This window comes from Rhamphochromis sp. 'chilingali' (assembly GCF_963969265.1).
Source record: "Rhamphochromis sp. 'chilingali' genome assembly, chromosome: 3".
Classification (NCBI taxonomy): Eukaryota; Metazoa; Chordata; class Actinopteri; order Cichliformes; family Cichlidae; genus Rhamphochromis; species Rhamphochromis sp. 'chilingali'.
The window spans coordinates 13057534-13083482 of record NC_137931.1 but is presented as its reverse complement, the minus strand read 5'-3'; the positions used below and the strand labels follow the sequence as shown (position 1 = coordinate 13083482).

The following is a 25949-nucleotide window of genomic DNA, read 5'->3' as shown; positions in this document are numbered from 1 at the left end:
CCAGCGATATCATCTAACCCAGCGACTCTCGACTGGATTTTGTGCAAAGGCTCCAGTGTTTTATGAGAAAGACATACCCTATTCAGTGCACAATGAGCTATTCAGGTGCAGTGGCATTCTGGATAGCTCCAGGCCTCACCTCGCAAACGGAGGATTTGTAGGGGTAACATTTCACTTTCTCTTAGCTATGGGGAAAAGGTCAGTACTCCGGGGATGCTGGCTCCCTTTCCTGCCGCCGCTCATCCGTCTCAACAAATGCGGCTGATTACACAGTGATCCCACAGCAGGAGCGATGCGCCACACACACACACACACACACACACACACACACACACACACACACACACACACACACACACACACACACACACACACACACACACACACACACACACACACACTACGTCCTACATTCATAATCACAGCAAAATGGAGAGCTGAGTGCCTGACCTCTTACTTACTAATCTGCTTGATGAGATTCCATTAACTCGCACTGTCCTGGATGCTCAGAGTGTGTTTTATGCCTCTTCTTTTTACAGAAACTTCAACATCTAACTGACCTGTAGACACAGATGACAGCCAGGAGTGCTGAGCAGTTAAACTGATTTATGTTGCAAGCGGCCTCCTACGGCAGCTTGACTTTATTTAAACAGCAGTGTGGGTCACTTGGAGAGGTGATGAAATCTTTCATGTCTTAGTGTAAAGAAGACCAGTGTTATTCTCAAACACTAACATTCTTAGATGCACATGATTATCCTGCTGGCTCAGAGATGATGGGTTTCATTACATTAACTATTTTATAAATCCTGCATTCAATCAAATGGCTACAGCTTTCTAGTCCTCTCAGCGACCGTTAACAGTCGGCTTTGCAGAGAGCGGGTGTGCTTAAAATCTGCCGACTTACGAAACATGGTGTTGAACTGCTGCGGGTTGAGGTTCCACTTCCCCCAGGGCGTCTTGTGGCCCTTGGACTGGGCATAGTGAGCGTGGTTGAACTCTGGCTCAGTCCCAAATGAATCCAGCACCCGCAACATGCACCTGTGGAAAAACAAAACAAAAACACACAAGTTTTAATGACGGTCAGATGCACAGATGTATGCATGCATACACGTTGTGTAACATTAAACAATATCAATCACATAAATCCACCCTTGATCTTCCAGAGAACAATACACTAACAGCACAGTGCACGCAATTAAAATTACCAATTTGTGTTCCTGCCCATTGTTTTTAGTGAAGCACACAGAAACAAGCTCATAATTATTTATTTGAAAGGGGACATGTTAAGCTACTCTACTGAGAAAGAGCATGATTCAAAATTTGTCAACATTTGAACTCCTAATCTTTCCATTTAAGCCACCTTACTGAAGAAACAGAAGGCTTTACTAATAGTAGTGTTTAGCTCAAGAAATAAATGCTGAAGTTTTTGTGTTAGCTTTTGAATGACACTATATTTAAATTTGGAGCTTTAAAAAGCTAAAAACAGTCTTTGTCATGTCAGCGCTTGAGACACATATCATCCATGTAAGAAAATGAAATCACAAATATAAATCCTCAGACTATGATACTGAGGTTTGTTCTGAAGGTGTGGCTGTGAGGGAACATCATGGCTGACTTAAAGGTCACAGTGTGGGATTAATTAGACCAAAAACCAGGGGAGGGAATTGTAAAGCACTTCCTGACCTTTAGTGAATGCACAGCACGGAGTTAATCTCCACAAACAGATATCTGCATATAAATATGGAGAATCTGTAGGAAAGAAACAGTTTTGGCCCTAGAAGCTTTCTGGTTTCCAGTTGTAGTGTGAGTCACGACTCAGCAGACTACACCTGCATGCAAGTAAACAGTCTGTGTGGAAAGCAAAAGAGGGGGGCTCACTGCTTTTATTACCTTCTTTTAAATGTATTTGCTTCAGTGTTCTCATTATAAACAATGCCTGGTACATGAAAGAAGAAGTGTTGGTTTAGATATCACGTATACATTATTTCAATATCGGGTAGCTACACAGAAGTTTCCAAAACAGCGATCATTGGTCCCAGAGGCTAAATCGAGTCAATGATACAGACTGTATAGAAAAGATGGATGTGGCCAATGTGATGTTATTCATTGGTTTTTAAGCCCGAGTTGGCATTTCAGCAAATGCCATGTCATTTATTTATTTATTTTTTTAGAGCTAAACATAAACATATTGGACGCACTCAGCTTGACAAAGCTACTTGCTAATTCAGAGAAAGCTAACGGGTCAACCACGCGAGTAAAAATAGGACAGCAGCTTCCTCGTATCAACAAAAATGAACAAACAAAAACAAAAGCATTAAAAAAACAACAACTGGTGGCTACATGCTGACTGTATTGAATTTTTTCACATTCTATGACTGATTGTAACTTGTGGTGACTACATGGTTGCCCAGAGCTTGATAGCATTGCACACTTTCGCCACTTTTAATTGCGATTTCACAGGTTGCCTGAAAGGAAACAACCTTTCTGCAATCGCTCCAGAGACGTTTTTTTATGAATGCAGACATAATTCCAACATGTAACTATCAGTCCAGATGTAATTGTAATAGCCATGTGAATCTGAGTTAAATGTGAATTTCTGTCTATGCAGACAGCAACAGATATGTGATTGTTGATGATGTATCACAGTTAATTGTTATATTATCAGAAACATGTTGCATCTAATCGCAATTCAACGGCAGATTGAAAGCAGACTGACTCTGTCTTATAGGAACACTTATGTCACATTTAGTGACAGTGTTGGTATGCCAGACAATTTTGCAGGAAAAAAACAACTTAACTGAGAACTTAACTTTATATTAGGGCAGCACGGTTCTCCCCGTGTCCATGTGTGTTCTCTTTGGGTACTCTAGCTTCCTCACACAGTCCAAAGACACAGAGTTACTGGGGTTAGGTTAATTGGTATTTCTAAATTGCCCATAGGTGTGAATGTGAGTGCAAGTGGTATCTGTGTTAGCCCGGCAACAAACTGGTGTTACCGCAGTTACCGCAATACTAACAATAATGCAAAATGTTAAAAATTATAGTAACATTGCATTGTGGGGTATTTCCACCTCTATTATTTGGGTTCATTTTTCATTAGTTAGGCATAAAAAAATCATTGAAAAACATAAAAATTAATATCAAGCTGCTAATCTTGTCCCCACTGACTAAACCCCCCTTCCTCTTTAGACTGCTATGTTCTGGTGGATTTTCTCAGAGGTAACTAAAGTTAAGTGACTTTCACTTTTTGGTCATGGTACAAAACTCAGCATTAATAACTATGATAACAAGAAGCCAGGTGCATATATGGAAGACACACAACCACACACACACACACACACACACACACACACAGACTTTGATTCAGTCACTGATTGCCTCTCCGCCCACCCAGACGCTGTGCAGCTGGCTGTGTGAACTGTGAAACACCCTGGGAGAGTGAGGAGGTTGGAAACAGATTCGCCAAGAGGAAACTTTAAAATGAAAGCAGCACAACAACATGCCCACATGCTATCTCTAGTCACTCCAGAGGAAAACAACCCTCATCCGTCCCTGGTAGATATACCCTTAACAGATGGGGTAGTGCTGCTGGAGCTGTAAAACGGTGTAAATATGGCTGTAGCGAGGCCCGTGAGTTGTGGGCGTCATAATGTGGCAGGAGATGAGGCTGTTTAGCTGAAGAAGTATGTACTTGGTGATACTCGCTGCTTTATTTCAAGCTGGGCTATTATTGTTTTTGTTTTTTACAGTATGAGTCCGATTTCCCCATAAACACCAGCCAAATAAATAAATTATGATGATCGCTGTAGTAAATGTCAGTTTCCTCTCATATCATGGTTATCTCAGATGCGACACAAACACATCCAACAAACACAGTCAGTGAAACATTTGGTCTTCAGCTGATCTATCTGACGGTCTGTTACAGGTCTGCACATGCCTGAAGCTAAACACAAGAGCTGAATGATAAACAGAGATATGAGTTAATGGTTTGTCTAATAAAAACGTGAAAATTGTAACACTCTTAACTAATTGTTATTATTTTGGGGTCCCACTGGCTGTGAACCATTAATGTTCCTTTATAATAACATAGGCTCAGTTCATCCTTTAGTTCACTGTATCCAGTAAATATTAGGCCATAAAGTAATCGCTATAACATTTCTGACATGCTAAACAAGCTACAAACTGACCTAGTAAGAAGAAAGACAACTAGTTTGATTTTAGTTTAATTTAGCTACCTGTGTTGAAGCTGTACACACAACATTACAAATGATATCAGGATAGAAAAACCAAAATGCAACGCTGTCGCCCAGTCTATGATTGTGTCCCTCGATGTTACACAGTGTTATCAGATTAGGATAACATTAGCAACCCAGTCCTGAGATAAGATTATGACCTGCAGCCAGTCTTGGTAAATTCTTGTAAGGTATATTTTGTTAGACTCAGCCTTTATTGTCTCACTCAACACAAAGTTGAGTTAGTTTGACTCAGTAAGGTCTACATTTCAAATGTTAACTGAAGTAAATGTGAAAAACCTGTTAAGTCTCGATTTAAAGACTAGATGTTTCCATAGATACCACAAATTCTTGACAGTGGCTGTGTGTGAACAATGCTACGATGGCACGCCAAAAATGTCAACGTCTATTACCTACATGTTTCTATTTAAGGACTTGCAAGTCATACCTCTGCACTGACACAGTAGAGAAGGTAAACAACAGCATGAGTCACAAAAAAAACAAACTTGCCTACAAAAAAAAAAGTTGTCAAAACAATAGAAACGGCAAAATAAATTGAACAAAGGAAGAAACAGGAAATACTTGTATCAAGACTTGAGTCTTTTGTCCCATGTCTTTCACCTCAACCCCAAACAGTTGTGGCAGATGACTGCTGTTTCTTCCTGTTAAACGGGAGTTTTTCCTTCGCACTGTTGCCAGCTGCTTGCTAACAGCAGGTAGTCTGATCGCTGCGGTTTTTTCTTTATTATTGAAAGGTATTTACCTTACAACATAAAGTGCTTTGAAGCGACTATTGTTGTGTTTTGCTGCATTATAAATGAAATTGAATTAGATATTGTGCTTGAATAAACAGGCTGCTCCCTCGCCACAGGGCTCACTACAGCAGGTGGCTCTGCATGTCTAATTTGTCAGAGATTTAAGCTGGACTCCCTTCGTGACACAACCCCAGTGAGGAACCATGTCTCTAGCTGGAACTAAACCAGTGACCTGGAGCGAACGTGTTAACCACTAGATCCCTGGAAGCGTGTCTGATTAAGCAAGGCAATGAAAGTATTAAATTAAATTGAACGATAGGCAAACACCTGTTCTAGTTTTTACCAAGAAAATAACAACTTGGAGTATTTTCATTACAGAGTAGTATGAAACATAAAGACTGATGGCAGGAATAACAAAACAGCAATCACAAACAGCTTGGACAGACTTGTTTGCTTTGTCCCATCACACAAAAAAAATGTGTTATTATTAGAGTTTATTGCTTTTAAGAATTTGGGGTCTTAAATGAAAAACAAAAAACAAATCTGGCTTCTTCTGTACATCGGGTACCTCCCTGCATGAATATAAAGAAAATAAAAGGGATTGTGGGATTCTCAGGCCTTAAAAGGAAGAGATATTATTTCCCAGACTCTAAGGTTACACTTAGTGGAAAATAACTTTTCAGCCTGCACTCCAGGTCTTCTTTCACAAAAGTGCATATGAAGTATACAGTGACACAAAGCGCTTTGACATAACTGTTCAATAATGGTGGGAGAATTAACACCAATAACATCATCTGGACCTTAATTATACCTGAGGCTAAGCCAATTTCCTCAGGGCATAAAGTGAGCGGATGCAGGTTAAAGTGTTCAGTCTCACACAAACAAAACCTGGTGACAAGCAGGAGGAACCGACAGAGCTATTACTGCCCCAGAGTTATTGTTCCTTCTTTTTTCCTGTCAGTCGGCGCTGACAGGAGGCTCTTTTCAAAACAAACCGGGAAGGCCTAATCTACAGTCCTCAGTGGAGCAGTTGGGGAGACAGAATAGAATTGGTCACAACATCATGAACAACAGACGCTCCTTGGGCCTTTTGGGAAATTGTGGCAATGTATGAGCAGAAAATAGACTCTTTGTCACAACGAGTGCCAGACAAACCTCGACCCAGCGACATGTGCCTACGTGAGGGAAGCTGCTGGCAGCCACAGTTGGCAGCAGTGGTGTCCAGATTTTTACATGAGGAAAGAGAAATGATATGAGAGCCCTCGATAGCTATACATGATATTTAACTGATAGCTATAACAAAGTAAATGACATGAAATCTAGCTGTTTAATGTGACCGATTTTATTTTCTCATTAATATTAAGCCCGCTGAGCCAACACACAAGCATGCTGTTTTATGTTTTACTTTGGGATGATTGTTAGAAATCATAATATAAGTTAGCAAGCTAGCAACTTTTAAACTTCTGAAAGTAAATATTTAACTGTAATACATCAGACATCTCTACTTATGAAGGATCGGTACCGATATTCGGTGCCGTAATTGCACCGGTTCTGACATAAACGGTAGTAACCAGACCGAAAAGCAGCGCACATTCTGGTGCTTTATTTCAGTGGTTTTTTTCTTGAGAAGTCATACACTTTGGATTCTAGCCAATCATTTTACCTTTCCAAGGATAGTAAGCGGGCCCAGGTATGTACGTTCTTTTAGAGCAGAGCTACAGATTAAAAATGCCCAAGGCGAAGTGGTCAAAAGTCTGGCTGTACTTCACAGCAAAAGATGCAAACTCAGCAGCCTGCAACAAGTGCTTTAAGGTGATACTGTGCAAAGGAGGTAACTCCTCGAATCTGAAGAAACACCTGCTGACGCATAGCGTTTTTTTAAAAGCCGAGAAATGCACCGTATTTGATAGCTTGCTGCAAGACCTCACACCGAGCACATCTACTGTGGGTGGGTTGCCTGTTATCGGACCCGAGTTAGCAACATCCCCCAAGAACCCGAAGAGGAGAGTCCTGGCCCCTAGCCCTGTCAGTGTAGCAGAAATGATGACGGATGATGATGGCAGCAGCAGCCGTTCTTTTCTGGGCGAGTAGTTTAATGTTGTTCGTGTGTAATTTACGTTGAGTAGGCTAACCACGTTATTACATTAATGCATGTAAGGTGAACTAGCAAACACTGTTGTAGTTACATGCGGCTGTCTTCTTGTTTGATGGCAGATACTCCCTTCATGTTGTATCAACAGAAAAGGCTAACTTGGTTATCATTTTGCAGAAAAAAGAGACTGCTAAAAATAAAAACATAAGAGGTTTTTGGACAAAGTTTGTCTTCTCCATTCTTTAAGCACCGGTTCGAGCACTGTTTAAGCACCGGCACCGTTTCAAAAGTACCGGTTTGGCACCGGTATCAGATAAAACCTAAACGATACCCATCCCTACTTATGAATGATTTTTAGAAATCACAATATATTATTTAAGGACACAAGCTAGCAAGGTAGTAAGCTAGCAGCTTTTAAATTTGTACACTAAATATTCTACTGTAATACATGTTTTTCTCCAAGATTTCTAGTCGTGTTTGAAATAGTCTTACCATTCACAACATATAACACATATGTATACTCTGGAATGATTTTTTTTTTTTTTTACAAATTATAATGCATTACTGGAAAACACTACTTAGGAAGCTAGCAAGCTAGCAGCTTCTAAACTTCTGGAGCTTAGCAAGTCAAGAAATTTTAAAAGGAAATAATCTTCTTCCTTCTGGCACCTCCAAGATTATCAATCTGCCTAGGTGTACGCCAAAGGCAACCTCTAACTTGGAAGTGCCCAAAACTGCTGCAGTTCCTCTAATGTCCACTTGAGGTTGGTTAAAAGGCCCAGCTTTACTGGATTAAAAAGCATGTTTGCGACATGGTGGTGCAAAGCACTTCGGCCTTTGTAGCCAAGGATGGAACGAGCCATATGGATGTAAATCCTGGATCCAAATCCCACAGTGTTTACGTTCATGTAGAAACCTGACAGTCAACACAAGGTGATGTAGAAAATGAAGTTTAATGGCCTTCAAATGTAAAATACAAATATACTTACTGGTAGTGGACCCAGGAAGGCCCCAGAGTCTTCTTAAACTGGGTCAGACCCACGATGTCGATGTATATAAGCTCTACCACTTTATCGCCCTGCGTGGGGCAGCTGGATTTGTTTCCCATAACCTTTCGCATGATCCTGTAGAAAAAAGAAAAACAACAACTCTGATTCAGCAAATTGATCCACATGTCAAACTAGTCAGCAGGCAGCCACTGCATTTAATTTTACTAGGCAGGCCATTGATCAAAGCCAAGCACGTATACAACAGAGAAAGGAATCTGTCAAACTCAGGATTAAGGATTGTGATTTGGTTTGGAAATTTTGTCTTACCATCATCATCATCATCATCATCATTATAATAGAAAAAGACAAACAACTTTGTTTAGTCAGACTGCTGACAGTTCATAATGTGAGCTACTACAGGAGTTTTAAATAAGTTTACACTTTGTAAATAAGATTAATACTAATGTTAAAGGTGTTGGTTTGACTATACAGAGAATTATACCCATATAGCTGCCTTTTACTCAATTATTTATGAACGATCATCCTCCACACGAGTGTTCTTAACATCAGTCCACCTTAAATAGACAGTTTAATAATAATAATAATCTTACTCTTTGAGCTCATTGAGGGAAGCAGAGATGCGAATGTTGTGGCCCAGCAGGTACAATGTGGTTATGAGGTCACTCCACTGGACCAGCTCCCCCAGTGGGCCCCCACTGAAAGCATTTTCTGCAATCTTGAAGCCTGACTCCTTGGTCAGCAGACCAAGATGGACCAGGATCTGACGGAGGAGAAAATAGGAAAATAAAAAGTAAGTGCAGGAACTAATGTAGCGCAGCTTTTCATTTAGAAGATGAGAATACTTTTTAATGTTTGTGAATGTGGAATAAAAGGGCGATCATAAAGTTTATGAAAGACAGCAGTAGAGCAGGGCGATATGGCCAAAAATACTTATCACGATATATATTTGAAAATTTGCGATAACGATATAACTGACGATATAATTGATGCGAGACAAAATACAACTCCACAACATTACTAGCGCAAAAAGACAACCTTCCATTTATTTTCACTTAAACAAGAAGCTGGTTTTTATGTACATTAAAGCTTTATAAAAATGTAACAGTGCAAATGCAAATTCCTTGCTGAAAGTTTAACCAAAAGACATTTCCAGTAGAAATGGGCTGACATATCCTGAGCATAACCATGTATAATATCCACTGAAGTTAAAAAGAGGTGCTTTGCAACATTAAACTGCAGTGTGCAGTACGCATTTTTCGGACCATAAGGTGCACGGGATTATAAGGCACATTAAGCGAAACAAAGCAGTCAGATAAATCAAACTTTATTAAACTCATTCTTCTTGCTTCCTCCACTTCTGTACCATTGATTCATTAATGTTGAATTCTCTGGCAGCTGCTCTATTCCCATGTTGTTGCAGTATATTAATGACTAACCTCATATTGTGGATGGATTATCTCAGTTGTTCTCCTGACTGAAGTTTGGTCCGTTTACAGCATCCTGCCATGCGATTGCATTTGTCTCTAACTATCAGGAACCTTAACGTTAACTTTTATAAGTGGAAAAGTGTTAGTGTTCGTCCTCCAGCTTCACTGTTTATGTTATGCTAACATAGCTGTGTCGCTAGCGATCACGTAGCACATCATTATATACCAGCTAGCCCAACTTCAGTAACCCTACAAATGTCACTGCTGTTTAGTTTCCTGTCTTCATTTATGTTGGAAGTGATAGCAGAGCTGTATGTTTGAATTTTTTCAGAAATCTCTCAGTCAGAACATGCAATATCATGCTTAGGTAACTAGCGAAACTAACGAGCTAACTTCCGCTAGCTTCCTGCTAACTTCTAACTCCGTTAAATGTAATAAATTTTGTTTTCATGGATGCCTGGAAGTTAAACTTCATAGTTACACCTGGTAAAGCAGCAATGCTGATCGTTTTATTAAAGATGAAAGAAGTTTTTAACTCTCAGTGATGCTGCAGTGTTCGTTTGACCAGAAGCATACGGAGTTTAGGACCCAGATTACTCCCAGATTTAAGAGCATCTTAGTCCGACAAATACGACAATAACGACGGCCCGCTTGCATGTTCTGCAAAAAAATGTGCTTTGTCGTGTATCTGACGGACAAACACCAAACCAGTTCCACATCACTGAAGTTGCACCATTTTTACAAACCAATTCTGGTTCATCTGTTTCACTCAACAATTGGCCATGTGCATATGAAAACAAAGGCACTGCGCATGCGCGTGTTACTCATATTCTATCGCGATATTTCATTTTCCTATCGTTGCCTAACATTATACCGGTATTACCGTGAACGGTATAATATGGCCCAGCCCTAGACAGCAGTGACTGAGCCATTTCTTTCTTTCTTGTTTTGACTGTTTTGAGCCACCGTAGCCCACAAGCGTAGCCCACAAGAAGAGTGGACAAATAAAAGACATGTTACTGGTTTCCTATCTAAAATAACTGGTTAGATTATTAAGAGTGCAAAATGTTTACAGTGCTCATTATAATAAGAGGTTTTGCTGTAAAAGCAGTTCTAGTTTTTCCTATGCTGACAGGTGAGCAGTGTCACATGCTGAGAAAACGCACACAACTTAAGTAAAACATGAACACACAGGATGGTTTTCAGCTGCCGAGCGGGAACATAGTGTTCCACAGTGGGAGCTGAAAGTAATAGAAGGCTTTGTTTGAAGTGACCAACACACATTTCACTGCTGACAGCGTGAATTCCTGAACAAATCAGAAGCTGAAATTATCACGAGAAACTGTTCTTTGTCTCATTAGAGACTGAACAGATTCAACAAAGTGGGTGGAAAAAAGCAACGGCCGGGTAAGATTGTGAGATTTCTTGTTTCTTGTACTCTTGAGTTTCACATGAAGGGGACGCTGCCTCACTTCAGCACCACGGTATCAAGGGAGCACGATGTGAATTATTCAGAAGGGCCAAGGGAAGTGTGCAGTTATTCAGAGCTGGGAGCAGCTTCTAGCTTGGGACACAATGGAATATCTGTGTCAGTCCTTTCCCAGCATCAGCTCTTCTCTGAGCAGAAGTGAGGCGGTCTACAAGTGTGTCAAAGTGTGTTTGGGTGTATATCGGTATTGGTATACATAAAGGTGGTGCATTCATTTCAACTGGCTGGTTGAAAGCTAAAAAAAAAAGCTGCATCCTGCTGACTTTTAGGTAGATAAATATTAACATTTCACTTATTCAGCTAGAATATTTTTCTGAAAAGCACCAGTCTTCCCTTTTAGCTGACTAAACTTGGGAGTTTCACTGCATACTTTGGTATTGTGCCTCCATCTTCTACATATAATACACAAACAGGACACTGAGCTCACAAAAGCTTTTCATCCATTACTCTGAACGCTGTCTAGAGGGCCTTTCCTGGCAGAGAGGAAGTGACACATTTATGTCGGAGCCTGCAGTTACTCTTTACAAAACAACTGTAGCACAAAAAACAAACAGCTTCTTTTCGTCCCTGAAAACAAAACCTGAGTGGACAAAAGCTCCGGCAAACGACATCATCATCTGTCATGCCCACCTTCTTCTTCCGCCGCTTGCCCAGGTTCTGCTTTGCAGCCAGCGAGCGGATGGCGCTGACCCACGGCTCGGCCATCCGTTTGATTCTCAGCATCATCCAGCGGAACTCCTCCCGTTGTGACATCATCCGGTAAAGCTCCTCGAAACTGGTCCGGATCTCCGCCTGTGTGGAAACGTGGACACAAGTACAGCGACTGTAATCTGATAACGTGCGCGTGTTGGTCCACAGAAAACATGAATATCAACTTCTTTAAAATCTCTCATCAAGACAGTGATTATGTTCACTTTGTTATCTGCTTCACTTGTGTTTATTCATGGCTGCTTGGTTCTCCTGCTGCAAGAAAATCCCAAAGCAATCTTTAAAATTTTATCTAATGTAATTCAGAATTTGCAATATTGCCTTCCAAGTTGCCAAAGGCTTGTTTTCTTGGAGTGAGCTCCACTAATACAAGATCCCCAGCTCAACCCCAGCACTGTGTAGCTACGATTAAAAGGTTTATCCAAAGTGACTGAGTCTCGCATTGTATCTCCTTGGATCGGCAGATGGATTAAACGGATGGAGACAGAAAGGCGGAGCTGGTCTGCGGAATAGGGGGGTGGATGAATGACTGGTGAATCTGGGCTTTAATGTGCCCTATTTGTCCTTTTTTTTTTTTTTTTAAAAAGAAACAAAAATCTTATACAGTGAGTTATAAGTACATATAGTGAATTGAGAAAGCACTATACTGTAGTTATGGTTACGGGAACATCAGGTGCTGAAACATTTGGAGCGCCAAGTGCTCCCTGTTACAAACAAATGTCTAAAGGGAGAAGAGGAAGAAGGCTTAACTGTGCAGGGTTTGATGATTCCCACAGAAGAGACATACAAAGCACAAAGAAGGATCACTGCTACTTTTTTTCTGGGGGCACAGATTTCAAGAGACGGGACATCGTCATCAACTAAATGTTTAATAAAAAGGTTGTGAAGCAAAGCGGCTCATGCTGTGAAACGTCTATCTGCATGTTAGTAATCTTGCCTCTGTTGTGAGACTGCTGACTAACTGCTAGTCAAGCTGAAGGATGGAAATAAACGTGAGGTCACAGACGGCCACGGAAAGGGAAATAGTGTAAACACATTCAAATATCACCCCGTCTCATCTGAATATGACGCTGAGCAGAGTAATGTGCTTTGTCACATCTCCCTCCGCTCTCGTCTTTCTTTCCCTTTTCCCTCTTAACCCTCAACCAGTTACAGCAGATGGCTGCCCCTCCCTGAGCCTGGATCTGCAGGAAGTTTCTTCCTGTTAGAAGCCAGTTTTTCCTTCCCACTGTCGCCAAGTGCTGGTTTTCTCCAGAACGCTGAAGGGTCTTTCCCTTCCAGTATAAAGTGCCTTCAGGTGATTGTTGTTATAATTAGGTGCGATATAAACAAACCTGAATATAATTTTTAGGAAAAGAAGTGAAGCTGTGAGTGAGGCGGCACTAGTGGGAGAAAGATAGAGTGCTAAGGAGAAACCACAGTGCCATTACTAGCTGCTAAGGTGGCTGAAACAAGGTTGTAGCGAGGCATTAGCATTCCTCATCACGACAGGAAATCGCTTGCACGGATTGAAGCTATTAAAATCTGTGCCTGAATTAAAAACTCCAAAGCCTGTCAAATGGCATGTCCCCGCTACTGATGGGTCAGTGCTGTTGATGCTTCCAGAGAGGGGGATGAAGAGCGCTTAATATCGATTCACCCAAAGCAGAGGAAAAGGCAGGGGGAGGGGGAAGATACAGTAGACTTTGTACAAGCCAGCAAGCAAGCTCTGTAAGTGGGATTTGACTGAGCTACCGCATTGGCACAGATGCAAGATCATTATTTCAGATTTGACCCATGGTTCCATCACTCCGGCTTTCGTCTTCTAGAGGCTAAACATACCTCGATAGCATAAGCTATCATAAGCTATCGAGGTATGTTTACAGTTCAGCTCAGCCCGTTTGCTCATTCGCTGGCTCGATTTTACTTTGATTGGTTGTAAAGGCAGCTTGAAAAGCAAACATTTTAAAATGTTAGCTATTGGTGGACAGTTTTTATTGTTATGAGACTTGCTTTCACCTGACTACCAGTTCTTAGTATTTTAATGTATATTACTGTCTGCTCTGCGGCTAACGCTAAGCAACTGATATACAGTGCTGAAGAGAAAAAAAGCATTTGCCTGCTTCCCGATTTCCTGTTTTTTGCATATGTATCACACTTATACATTTGACCACATGTGTGCTTAATTTTACTAGCCATTCATTTCAATAGAGCCTATCTGACAAAATGAGGTCAGCTAAAAGGAACAGATCATCAGTATTGGTTCAGTAACTTGCCTGAGAGTACTTCGGCAACCATGCTGGAGCAGCCAGCGATCAAACTGCCAACGTTCTGTTTAACCGATGACCTGCTCTACCTGCATACAGAAACCCCTTATTTCTTAATATGAAATATCCTATAAATGAAGCATAATGGAGTAGGTCTAAACATGTAAGGAAAATTAATCCTAATGATAAAACTTGCCATCACGCATACAAGTATCCATGAAATCCATTCAGTTAAATGGACCACAGCTATGGCATCTGTGTTGTAATGCGACACCCGAACAACCCCGGCATAACGGTGCCTAATAGATATAGGCCGACCAAGTAGATTTTTTTTAATAGTGAGCAACTGCAACTGGTTACTCTCACACAAGCCTATTTTTATAACAACACGAGGGGTTAGTAGCGAGGGGAGACTATTATCTCTCCTGTCTGAGCAGTAGCTCGTGATGTGAGAGCCTCTGAAAGGTTCATCTCGAAGGGCAGCTGAAGTAGTTCAACGGTCCATTGTGTTTTCAGTTTACAGTTAACAGGAGATGTGTGCTGTTTTTCTCTCACCTGGCCTCTCTGGTCCATTTCTTCATTCAGGGTCTTGGCTCGCCAGGGCAGACGAGGACACCAGTTCTCCACCTACGGAAGAAGCCCAAAACACCTGTTCAGTTTACAGCTTTGTTTTTTTTAACCTTTTATCAGACATCCACCGGAACCGTGACACACACACACACACACACACACACACACACACACACACACACACACACACACACACACACACAGAAATGTCAATATACAAACTTTGAGTACATTAGCACAACTCTTCACTTTACTAGAGATGTAAATGGACCCTGCTGCTGTTCACTGTTGCTAAACTTGGCCTACTAAATGCCAAGAAGCAACTGCAGGAATCCTCTCAAGTTCATATATATGTGATTATATAACACTTTTCTTCAGCTCTTTGCATTAGACAGCAACTCAAGACAATTTAAAATACTCCTCTTACTTAGAAAGCATTTAATGGATTGGCTGTATGTTTCCAGCATCATTACTGCTTTACATTCTCGACACGACGGTTGTGCTACTGTTCCTCCATTTTTAGAGGTAGAAGCTTTGGCCTTCAAGCTCAACTTCTTCAGGGAAAAAAAATTCCACTGTACATTTAAGCTATGGCCATTCCTGCCATTACAAAAGTAGTTTTCCTTAATTCTCCGTCTGCCTGTGTCACTTACTGCTTTCATCTGGCTTTTCACAGATTATACACCAGTGCTAAACTTTACTTCAACCATTTAAGCAAGCTTCCCCCTCGTCCCCACCAATTATTTATTTCATACATGAAACAAACTAATAACAAGAAGAAAAGCACTGGACCAAAAAGAAAATGAAAAATGCAAGAAACTATTATTTTGTCTGACTTTCTGTTAGAAACCACACGTCTCACAAGGTTCAGAGTGCATTCACACCCATTCAAACAGCATGTCCTTCAATAAACAAAGGGTTAAACAGCAGGTGGGTGTGGCTTCTGTGTTTACGCCAACAACTGTCTGAACATATGAAGCAGATACAACTGCTTCATATGCAGGTACGCTGGTGTGATCTGGGTGGTAAATTCTAGCTCGCAGATGAGTGGCTCCTGTTTGATGACATATATATGTTAACACCTCAGGGCAGGGATTTGGTCTTCTTCATCCAAAACAGCCACATCTTGCTGTACGCTGTGTTCGTGAGCCGCTGTTTACTTTTAATGATGTCTTCCTGTTTATTTTAGCTAGGGAGATATGTTCTAGTTTTTTGGTTTGGTACTTGATAATATATGAGGGCCATTGAAGGTTTAAAAATATTAATAAAAATAATGAATTAAGGGGGAAAAAAGCAAGAAAAACCCCATAAATGTAAAAGACTAATGGCCAAACTTGTGAGGACAAAAAACAAGACTTTATAAGGAAAAAAATCTTAAACTTAAAAAGGAAAATCCCTGTTTTCCAAGAACAAATTCACAAGCTTATGAGAAAAGATTCTAAAATTTAGAATTGTGTTTTAATCATGTAGATTTACGACTTGTTGGATGACTGTTTTTTTGGGTGCGTGTGCGTCCCATATGACCCTTATGGACCATTGATTTGTTTGTTGTTTTGGCCCACTTCAATCTCCTTTTTAACTCCTCCAGCTTTGTAAATTTACTTTCATACAAACACAACATATATCAACATATCAAGGAGTTGTCCCTGTGGCTGTTTGGGGAAGAGGACTGGTTTTCGTGCTGTGTCTCTGCCCTCCATAGACGAGGGAAAAGTACCCAACTGTTAACGCTAGAGCAACACACGGGTCTGTAGGTAGGTGAAGGTGGGACACAGCCACACAGCTGAGGATTTGCCTGATGCTGAACAACTGCCACTCTGACTGCAGTCTCCATATTCCATCCTGTTCGTACGCCTGATTTAAATCACTTCTTCTTTCTCAGCAATTGCTTGTGCAGTTCCTTCCTCTTCATCCGTTTGTACATACAGATGTTTATGGAGAAGTGAAGTTTAATTGTGTCTGTGAAGGTTCTCAGTCATCCAGGTCATCGTAGTCAAAGGAGCTTGCAAAGAAAAGCGTCTGGACTTCTTTAAGTTGCTTGAAGACGTTTCACCTCTCATCCGAGAAGCTTCTTCAGTTCTAAGGTCAAATGGTGGAGAGATCCCTTCCCAGACACCTTAACGCCCACTCACATCCTGGGCCATCTGACCTCAGGAATTCGCATGATAAGGGGGGGCCAGGTTCACAATGAACACACCCGAAACTCTGGCTGATTGGGACCCACGCCCAGTTTCCCACCTTGGCTCAGGCGATTAGAGGATCATCAGGGGGTCCTTTTGTCCCTCTGTGGGGGGATACTCCCACTAGGTTTATATCTGGGACTCTCCACCATTTGACCTTAGAACTGAAGAAGCTTCTCGGATGAGAGGTGAAACGTCTTCAAGCAACTTAAAGAAGTCCAGACGCTTTTCTTTGCAAGCTCCTTTGAAGTTTAATTGTGCATTTTGCTTGTCTTGGCAAAATTTGGCTCTGTACAAGTTGCGAGTGTTTACTGTCAATCAGCAACACACCACCATTAGCTAAACCCTGACCTTCTCCCGCTGACATCCATCCGGATGCGCTGCCCCTTTGCAAGGTTAATGCAGCGCTTGACACGTATGAATTATACATGGTAAAGGGTGTATGATCTGAGCTTGAATTTTTTTTTTCCCTCTTAGCTAAGAAGAACTGTAACACTAGAGGTGAAGAGTGAAGGATGTTAGCTTAGCAGAGAGTCTTTATAAATGAATGAATATTCTTTATTGTCATTGTCACAGGTACAATGAAATTGAAAGATGTCTCTGGTCAGTGCAACATCACAAAAGATAAATACTTAAAAACTATAATTAAATACTTAAAAACTATAATGATAGGATATAAAAGATAGAAATACATATAAAATACAGTATTCTCATACCGTAGATACACCCAAGCAATCCAGGCCTAAGGCCCCATACAGACACTCAACATACGACCTAGTTGATATATCACTCAAACAATCAATCACTCAATCAATTTGTTAGCGCATCCAACAAAACATGTCTGAAAGCATTCCAACATCAAGGGCACAAATGACAACAGGGGCAATGAAAGTCATCTACTTTTAGTAGCATTGAGACATGATATTGCAATTGGGTAGAAACTGTGTTTGAGTCTGTTAGTCCTTGTGTATGTTGTTCTATACCGTTTACCTGAAGGCAGCAGTTCGAACATGGAGTGTCCAGGGTGTGAGGTGTCCTTTATGATGTTATGGGCTCTTTTGAGGCAGCGGAAACTGTGTAGGTCTTTCAGTTTGAGGAGAGGGCAGCCGATTGTCCTTTGGGCAGCGTTGATTACTCCCTGGAGTGCTTTCCTCTGAGCCACTGTGCAGCTAGCGTACCATATGCCTATGCAGTACGTTAGTATGCTTTCGATGGAGGCTCTGTAGAAAGACACCAGCAGTCTCTGTGTGATGTTGTTCTTCCTAAGCACTCTCAGAAAGTACAGTCTCTGTTGTGTCTTTTTCAGTAGCTCAGAGGTATTCACACTCCAGGATAGGTTTCCCTCTATGCTGACTCCCAAGAAGCGGAAGTCTGCCACCCTCTCCACACAGTCGTCGCTGATGATTAGTGGTTGGATTTCTGTCTTGTGTCTTCTGTAGTCAATTATGAGTTCTTTGGTCTTTTTCGTGTTTAGGAGAAGGTTGTTATCCTTGCACCATGAAGACAGCCGCTCCACCTCATCTCTGTAGGCAGACTCATCTCCCCCAGATATGAGCCCCACCACAGTAGTGTCATCTGCGAACTTTACAATGGCGTTGCTCTGGTGGGCGGGGGTGCAGTCGTGTGTATAAAGCGAGTAGAGCAGTGGACTAAGCACGCAGCCCTGTGGCGAAATTCTGACATATATTTCTGTTTGCTTCCTGCTTCCATGAATAGAAAGACGAGGTTTCTCTCAAACCTAATGGATTCCACTAATGTCCATCTCGCTTCTATTCCCATACCGACCAAGCCAGCTTTCTGCCTTCTTTACCAGTCGGCCGCTTTCAGCTCATATACAAAATTCATAAGAGGCTGCTGACCTCTCTGAATCTGAAATCCTACTTTTCCCAAAAATATAACGCCTCAAAACAAAACAAACATGGAAGAGCTCTCTAGTTGAAGCTCAATTTCCAACTTTAGAATTAGTTGATGAGACAAATTTAAGGAAAACTCGTCCAAGAGAAACGAAAGGCTCGCTGATCAAACGTAATCAGCTGCTGTGATCTGCGGAAGATCTTTGAAATGAGAAATCAGAGCGGAAGTTTAATGTGAAGCAAAGCTGGGGGTTTTTTAGGGTTTTTTTTTTTTTTTGGGGGGGGGGGGGCAGACTTTAATTAGAATTAAGGAAAAGATTAGCTCTGTCGCTACAAAACGAGTACATGTCCGTGTTTGGGGCAAAGATAAATCATGCAAAAAATTGAAGGTCTGAAAGTGTCCCTTGAAGGAACTCGTCAATAATGAATAATCCCTCCACCGTGGCTTTTTCCCCCTATTTGCCGGGACTGAAGTGAAGTCATTCTGAATCTCTTTTCATATGCTGCAAACTCATCCCTTGAAGGAGTGCCTCGCACATTACCACATCACCCCCCTCCCCACTGAATCATCTCCTCGTTCTCCCTCACCGTCCTCCTCAACACACTAATTTGCTCTCATGAAAAATGAAATCCCCCTTTTACCTCTACTTATTTTTAGCACTTCATTCTTTTGTGATCACTCTCAGTTTGCAGGAATGTTGTCAGGCCACTCTGGGTATGCAGTATCCATTTTTTACTGGTTGTCTGAGGTTTTTTGCAGCTCTTATCGTACTTATTGAATCCAAAGAGAACAAACCCAAAGCACAAACCAAAAATATACCGCAGAAAGAGACCATGCAAGCAGCGGGAAAATAGATCAAGCAACTGCAGGTTTCTGAAAAGAATGTAAGACTCTTCATTTTTCGAATATATGCAAAAAACAAGAATGTTTCATCACAACGTTCCTCTGCTTTTAAGGGAACCTGTTATGCGTTTCCTTATTTTATGCAATGCCAAGCAAATCCTATTTGATACATGAGCTTTGAGACCTCTACATCATTGTGATTTTTATGACTTTTTGAGACATATATACAATAATAGTAATAATACATATAGGGCTGGGCGATATGGCCTAAAATTCATATCGCGATATAATTTGAAGCACGTGCGGTAACGATATATATCGTGATATATTCTTTTCTTCTGTATAACGTATTTTCCACACTATAAGGCACACTTAAAATCCTTTAATTTTCTCAAAAATCGAGAGTGTGCCTTATGTATGAATTCTGATTTTACTTACTGACTTCGAACTGATTTCTGCGTGCAGAAATCTGTTAAAAAATGTTTTAGTACAACTTTGGTAAGCTGCACTGCTTGATGGATTGTCAGAGCATTACGGCTGCCGTAGTGAGGAGCTTCGTGGAGTAATCTGGGTCCAAAACGCCGTCTGCTTCAGGTCCCAAAGTCAAACGAACACTAAGAGTTAAAAACGGTCTAAATTCTTTCATCTTTAATAAAATCATCAGCGTTGCTGCTTTATCGGGTGTAACAATTAAGTTTAACATCCATGAAAACAGAATTTATTAAATTTAACGGAGTTAGAAGTTAACAGGGAGTTAGCTCGCTAGTTTACACCTAAACATTTCATACCATCTTCTGACTGAGACTTTTGAAACTAATTAAAACGTACAGCTCTGCTACCACTTCCAACATAAATGCTGGAAACGTTTGCAGGGTTACTGAAGTTGGACTACCTGGTATATAATGTTGTGCTACGTGATTGCTAGCGACACAGCTATGTTAGCATAACATTAGCACAGTGAAGCTGGAGGACGAACGCCAACTTTTTTTCCACTCGATAAAAGTGAACGTGAGGGATTCTGGTGGTCAGGGACAAATGCAATCGCATAGCAGGATGCTATACACGGGCCAAACTTCAGTCAGGAGAACAACTGAGATTATTCATCAACAATACGAGGTTGGTTATTAATATAGTGCAACAACATGGGAATAGAACAGCTGCGAGAGAATTCAACATTAATGAATCAATGTTACGGAAGTGGAGGAAGCGAAGTTTTTGGCTTTCCCCATATTTCAAAAGTGCTTCATCTCTTTGCTATGACTGTCGCCCGCCATAATTTGCAGATGATAATGGTTTTAGCTGCTGTGATGCTTTCGACCAAAACAGGCGCAGCTTGATGACATCATCAACATGCGCTATCGCGATAGAGCGGTATAGTCAAAGTCTCTATCGTTGGCCAAATTTATATCATTTCTATCGTATATCGTTTATATCGCCCACCCCTAAATACATATTATAATATTCAAATAAGACACAAGCACTTGCTACAGTAAGGAATACTTGTTGCACAAAAATGCTGAATGTAGCAAACATGAAACAAATGAAAACAAATTTTTTGTTTTGCTTTATTTGTCAGTAACCACATTAGATATTTCATTTCAGGCTGTAAATAATGAAGCTGGCTCATCTACAAGGAGCCCCAGTGAGCCAAACGCTCAGAGTGTTTTAGAGACTCTGTTTCAGGCAACTTTCTTTACTTTCAGCTCTGTAGCTCTGCAGTTGCTTGCCACGCCCACAAAATAAAATAAAATCAATAAATAAATAAAATAAATCTGCCCAGAATGCTAATTTAACTAGCATTTCAAATATAAATTCTATTTTAATTTCAGTTAATTTTGTTATACCAGCACAATATAAAATAAAACTTACTTGATTGGTTTACATTCAGTTTACAACAAGCACATTTTCCTTAATGATTAGGTACTTGAACAAATAAGCCTTTGATTTTATATATTTCAGTTACATTTTACAAAAAAATGATTGCTTCATGTTTACTGAGGTTGAAAAAATCATTTTTAGTACCGTTTCAGATGGGAAGAACTGGGGGGGTTGTGCCATGAGCCAATGTAAACTAAATAAGGATTATTTTGATCTGTCAATCATGCCAAGCTATGCTGGTACAGTCCAATAATAAAAACAGAAGGCTGGAAATAGGTTCACGTATTTTTTAAAGACAGGAAAATGAGTAACTAATTTATCATTTTATATAGTTGGTAGAAAAGCACTGCATTTAAAGGAAAACTCTTTTTATTTACCCAGGTAACAATCTCTTGGGCGATGAGGAAATGAAACAATTATGATTACAGTATGCAGCTCATATGCATCTACTTCAACTTTAAAACTGACCAAAATTAACACAAGAAACCAGTTAAAACAATTACACCATGTTTAGCAGCGTATTTATTTAAAACTGTTCTGCTCGGTGGACAAACATTTATAAAATAATATGAGGATGAAGGTGATTTCTACTCATTTCTGCTTTTTACATCTGAAGGTAGGCAGATTAAAAGAAACCAGTAAAGGAGACAGATATATATAAAAGCCAACTAATGAGAAAACATGCAGACACACAGAGACGGACACTTAGCAGCATACAGAGAACAGTGGCGTATCTGAGGTCCAATGGTGTATCTGCCATCAATAAACACAAAGCCTGTATATAAATGGTAAACAGTAACCAGCTTGTTAAGATGCTGGTCAGGCGCTAATACACCAGTGCTGCTTTTGCCATGTTGATTTTGTACCACATGAAAAGTAATCATGACGATGTAATACAATCAGTCTTTTTTATCTACATTTATTAACACAAAAAAGAAGGATTTACCTCGCTGAGGTAGATGAAGAAGGAGCAGGTGGATCCATCCACGCCGTAGTTGGCGTAGCAGCCGTCAGAGCGCCACATCTCCTTCATCCACTGAGAAAGAGGAGAAGATAAATGTGAGACGGGCATACTGACCCAACATAAACTTTAATGTCACACGTATATTGTAAGAGCCACAGACTGTATATAAAAGACCTCCACTGCTGAAACTACAGTGATCGTATCTGAATGAGAGGGTGATATGTTTGAGAGCAGCCTTACTAACTTTGTGGCAACTAGGGCTGCCACGATTAGTCGACTAGTCACGATTACGTCGACTATCAAAATCGTCGACGACTGATTTAATAGTTGACGCGTCGTTTGAAGCTTTGTAAGATCACAAAAGACGCAGGAATAAGTAGTAGGATTTAAGAGTGTAATAACAGACTGAAACAGAAGATGGCAGCAGTGCATGTACAAGGATGCCAGGTGCCGTTAAACCCCGAAGAAGTAGCTGTGTCCCAGAATTCATAGCGCAGCCCAGCTCAGTTTCCAACAATGGCGGCAGCTAGTTAGTCTTAATATTACTTTTATTACTCTTTCTGGGTCACAAAATAAACGTTTAGCATATTTTCAGGCGAGAATACTTTCAAAAGCGCTCCGACTTTTTCAGAGACGTCTGTCACCCACTAGCTCGATAGCTAGCCGGGGGCAAGGCTCACTAGAGCCCGTGAGAACGCCGGACTCCCGGCAAATCGTCTTCAAACCCACCGCCGTCTTTCGCTACTCAGGTTAAACATATATAAGTGACTTAGATAACTTAAAAATGTTATGCTGGGCTTTTTTTTTTTAGTATTTTATTTGTTCCTGAGTAAATCGGTTTGGCTGAGATTAAAGTTTTTACACAGCTGAATAAACGTCAAGCAGACAACTGATTATCAGAAGTGTGAGATGCTCGAGAATATACTCCGGTGTCCTGTTATATTTTAGATAGCAAGGAGTTTATTAAACTTCACCGAAACAATCTGCAAATTTCATTAAAATTTAATAAACCATCAACTTGTCTTTATTTTTAGTTAGCACCTTAAACACTTAAAGCTGTAAGCTAATGATAGTTATATAAGAGCAGATGCATGCTGGTGCAATAAGTTTTACGTCCAATGGATGATGATCTGATTAGTCGACTAATCGCAAAAATAATCGGTGACTAGTCGACTATCAAAATAATCGTTTGTGGCAGCCCTAGTGGCAACCTTCATGTGTGACTGAGTGGAAATCCTTCAATGTGAAAATGTCATTCTTCACTGAAATGGAAGAATGTAGAATGTCCTCAATAAAATGTGTGGAAAGCCAGGATTGATGGAGACTCTGGATGCGGACTGCGATGAGAAACTCTTCTTCTAATTTGATGTCCGGGGGGCAGATTTCTGTGGCACTGGCATTTCTGTGGAAGTGGAAGGGCTGCTGAGCTGAGATGTGGACTGACAGCTATCCTGCTCGTAGGCTCCAATACGTCATGCATGGTGATTTGCAGTAACCTAAGGGAGCAGCGCACTGGCAAACAGAAAATCGACTATTCAAAGCGCTTCATAGTTGGGAGAACTGGCAGATGGGCTCGGAGTCGTTTGGAAGGCAAATGCATAGAGATTGCGTTACTTTAAACAATGACCAAAAAGAGTTCTGTGAGTAGGAGAAAATGTATTTTTCAGATGTTTTACTCGTGTGAAATGCCAGTTTACTGAATTTTGATCCCTTTTCTGAAAGGAAAAAGGAGTTCATGTGCAGCACTCGTGTAGATGGTGTATGTGTAAGGAAAGCTTTAACATTTCCTCAGGCCAAGTTGGAAATTCTAACAGTACAAATGGAAGATTAGGAGTGGCTGAGCAGATGGTGTGTATGATAGTCCCCCATCAGCTTGAGGGACACAGACTCGCCAACACACAGACAAAAAACCAAACAAGACAATGGACAAGCATTGTCTTGTTTTACATAACACAGCATGTGTTATGTGTTTTATTTGGGTGTATGCACCTGTGTCTGCCAGTACCCGTCTGCCCCAGAATTAAACCTGGCTGTCATCTGCTCATCCGGCCTGCAGGTACTGTACAGCAGTGTCATGTAGGAGTTTTGGGAAGTATGCATTCACAACAACAGTGATGTGTTAGTTGTTTAAAAGTGAAGGCAGCAGTGTGCCATCACAGACTGAATTAACTAGATAGAAAGCACTTTCTTATTCCCAGCTCCATCTCTTCAATCTCAGACTGTACTAGAGTAGCTATGCATGAGTTCTGCTTCGAAATAATCCTTTTTTGCTTTATGATGGACTTTGGTCCAGCCCCCTCATTTCATCCACTGTTTAAAACAAGTCATTTAAACAAACTTTCTTCTGATTGGTTGCCACTTGCAAACAGGTCTGAACAGCAGGTGGGTGGGGGTAAATGTGCTCAGGTCGGGCTGAGTGTCTGAGATGACCATATTAGGGATATCATCTCTTGGTGTTGTCATACAGAGTCAAGAGTGAACAAAAATAGTCAAACTGTGTGACGTCTGAGCCAAAAGACTTCACACACCTCACAGCTTACTCACACATTGTTGTGTTCCTAAAACCATCATGAACCATCTTTGCTCTGCGGCAGGGCCCATTATCCTCCTGAAAGATCATGGATTACCGTTTCCATAATAGGGACTGTCTTCTATCAGAACCACCGTTAGGGTTTTTTTTTAGCAATTTGAGCGACAGTAACTCGTCTGCTTGATCCGACCATGACCCTGTCAGTTTTTCACAACTTTTCCTTCCTTGGACCACTTTTGATAGATACTGACCATTTCTTACTGGGAACACCCCACAAAAGCTGCAGATTTTGAGACCTGGTCGTCTACCCATCACAGTTTGGCTCCTTGTCAAACTGGCTCAAATGCTTACAGTTGCCCATTGTTTGTGCTTCTAACACTCCCTAATACATCGCCCCCATGAACAGGTGCTATGATGAAGAGATAATCAGTTATTCACCTGTCAGTCATAATGTTATGCCCGGTATCTAAACACACTGTATATACGTCATATAAGATAACATATAAATTAGCTTGTGCAAAGGATTTAAGACAAAGATGAACTTCACTGCATAACATCCTGAGTTCAAACTAAAACTTGTTATGTGTCTGAAGTCGTTGGACGCCTTGGAAAATAATATTTAGCTGTCCTGTGTACAACAGATAATTGACTAATTAACCGATTTAATTGCACTCAGTCACCAAAAAAATGCAAAGAACTCAGCTTATCAGGCTTTAGCTTCACTGACTGTGCAGGCAAGATAATTAGGTTCACACCAGATGAAAAGCATCCTCCTTCAGGACTTTAGGGGCTCTGCACTTTTGTAATAAGAGATCTTATTACGACTACATATATGCACTGAGTAATTTAATGCAAACAACTATTAAAAAAAACATTCATTAATCATTCACAATTATTCGAAATACGAGCCGGTGGTGCTCTTTTAAATCTGTGTGGGTGTTTCCAGCTTCAAGCTGCATTGCAGATTTTTCCTGTAATAAAAATGCAGAGCAACAAAAGTGTTTCCCAGACCTGAGTTGACCTGAGTAACAGTTATCCCAGTCTATCTTGTGATCCAGGCAAATTTACAGAAACAGGCTCTGAGGTATGTTTTCTCTCCTTTTGTTAGCGAGTCAGAAGCGTTACCTCGTTAACAGCAACGTGTTTATAACATATGACAGATTAAAAACGT

At 40.7% G+C, this 25949-nt stretch overlaps 1 protein-coding gene across 2 annotated transcripts in view; it reads right to left on the bottom strand.

Moving 5' to 3' along the window:
- mgat5 (alpha-1,6-mannosylglycoprotein 6-beta-N-acetylglucosaminyltransferase) overlaps nucleotides 1-25949 on the bottom strand; it is a 106309-nt gene that overhangs the window by 37372 nt on the left and 42988 nt on the right. For both annotated transcript variants that reach the window (XM_080876748.1, XM_080876749.1), the window contains exons 5-10: nucleotides 22231-22320; nucleotides 14515-14586; nucleotides 11636-11797; nucleotides 8680-8849; nucleotides 8069-8203; nucleotides 905-1038 (exon numbers count right to left, since the gene is read on the bottom strand). In XM_080876748.1, coding sequence (XP_080732874.1) covers nucleotides 905-1038; nucleotides 8069-8203; nucleotides 8680-8849; nucleotides 11636-11797; nucleotides 14515-14586; nucleotides 22231-22320 — 763 coding nt within the window. The remainder of the gene's footprint in view (nucleotides 1-904; nucleotides 1039-8068; nucleotides 8204-8679; nucleotides 8850-11635; nucleotides 11798-14514; nucleotides 14587-22230; nucleotides 22321-25949) is intronic.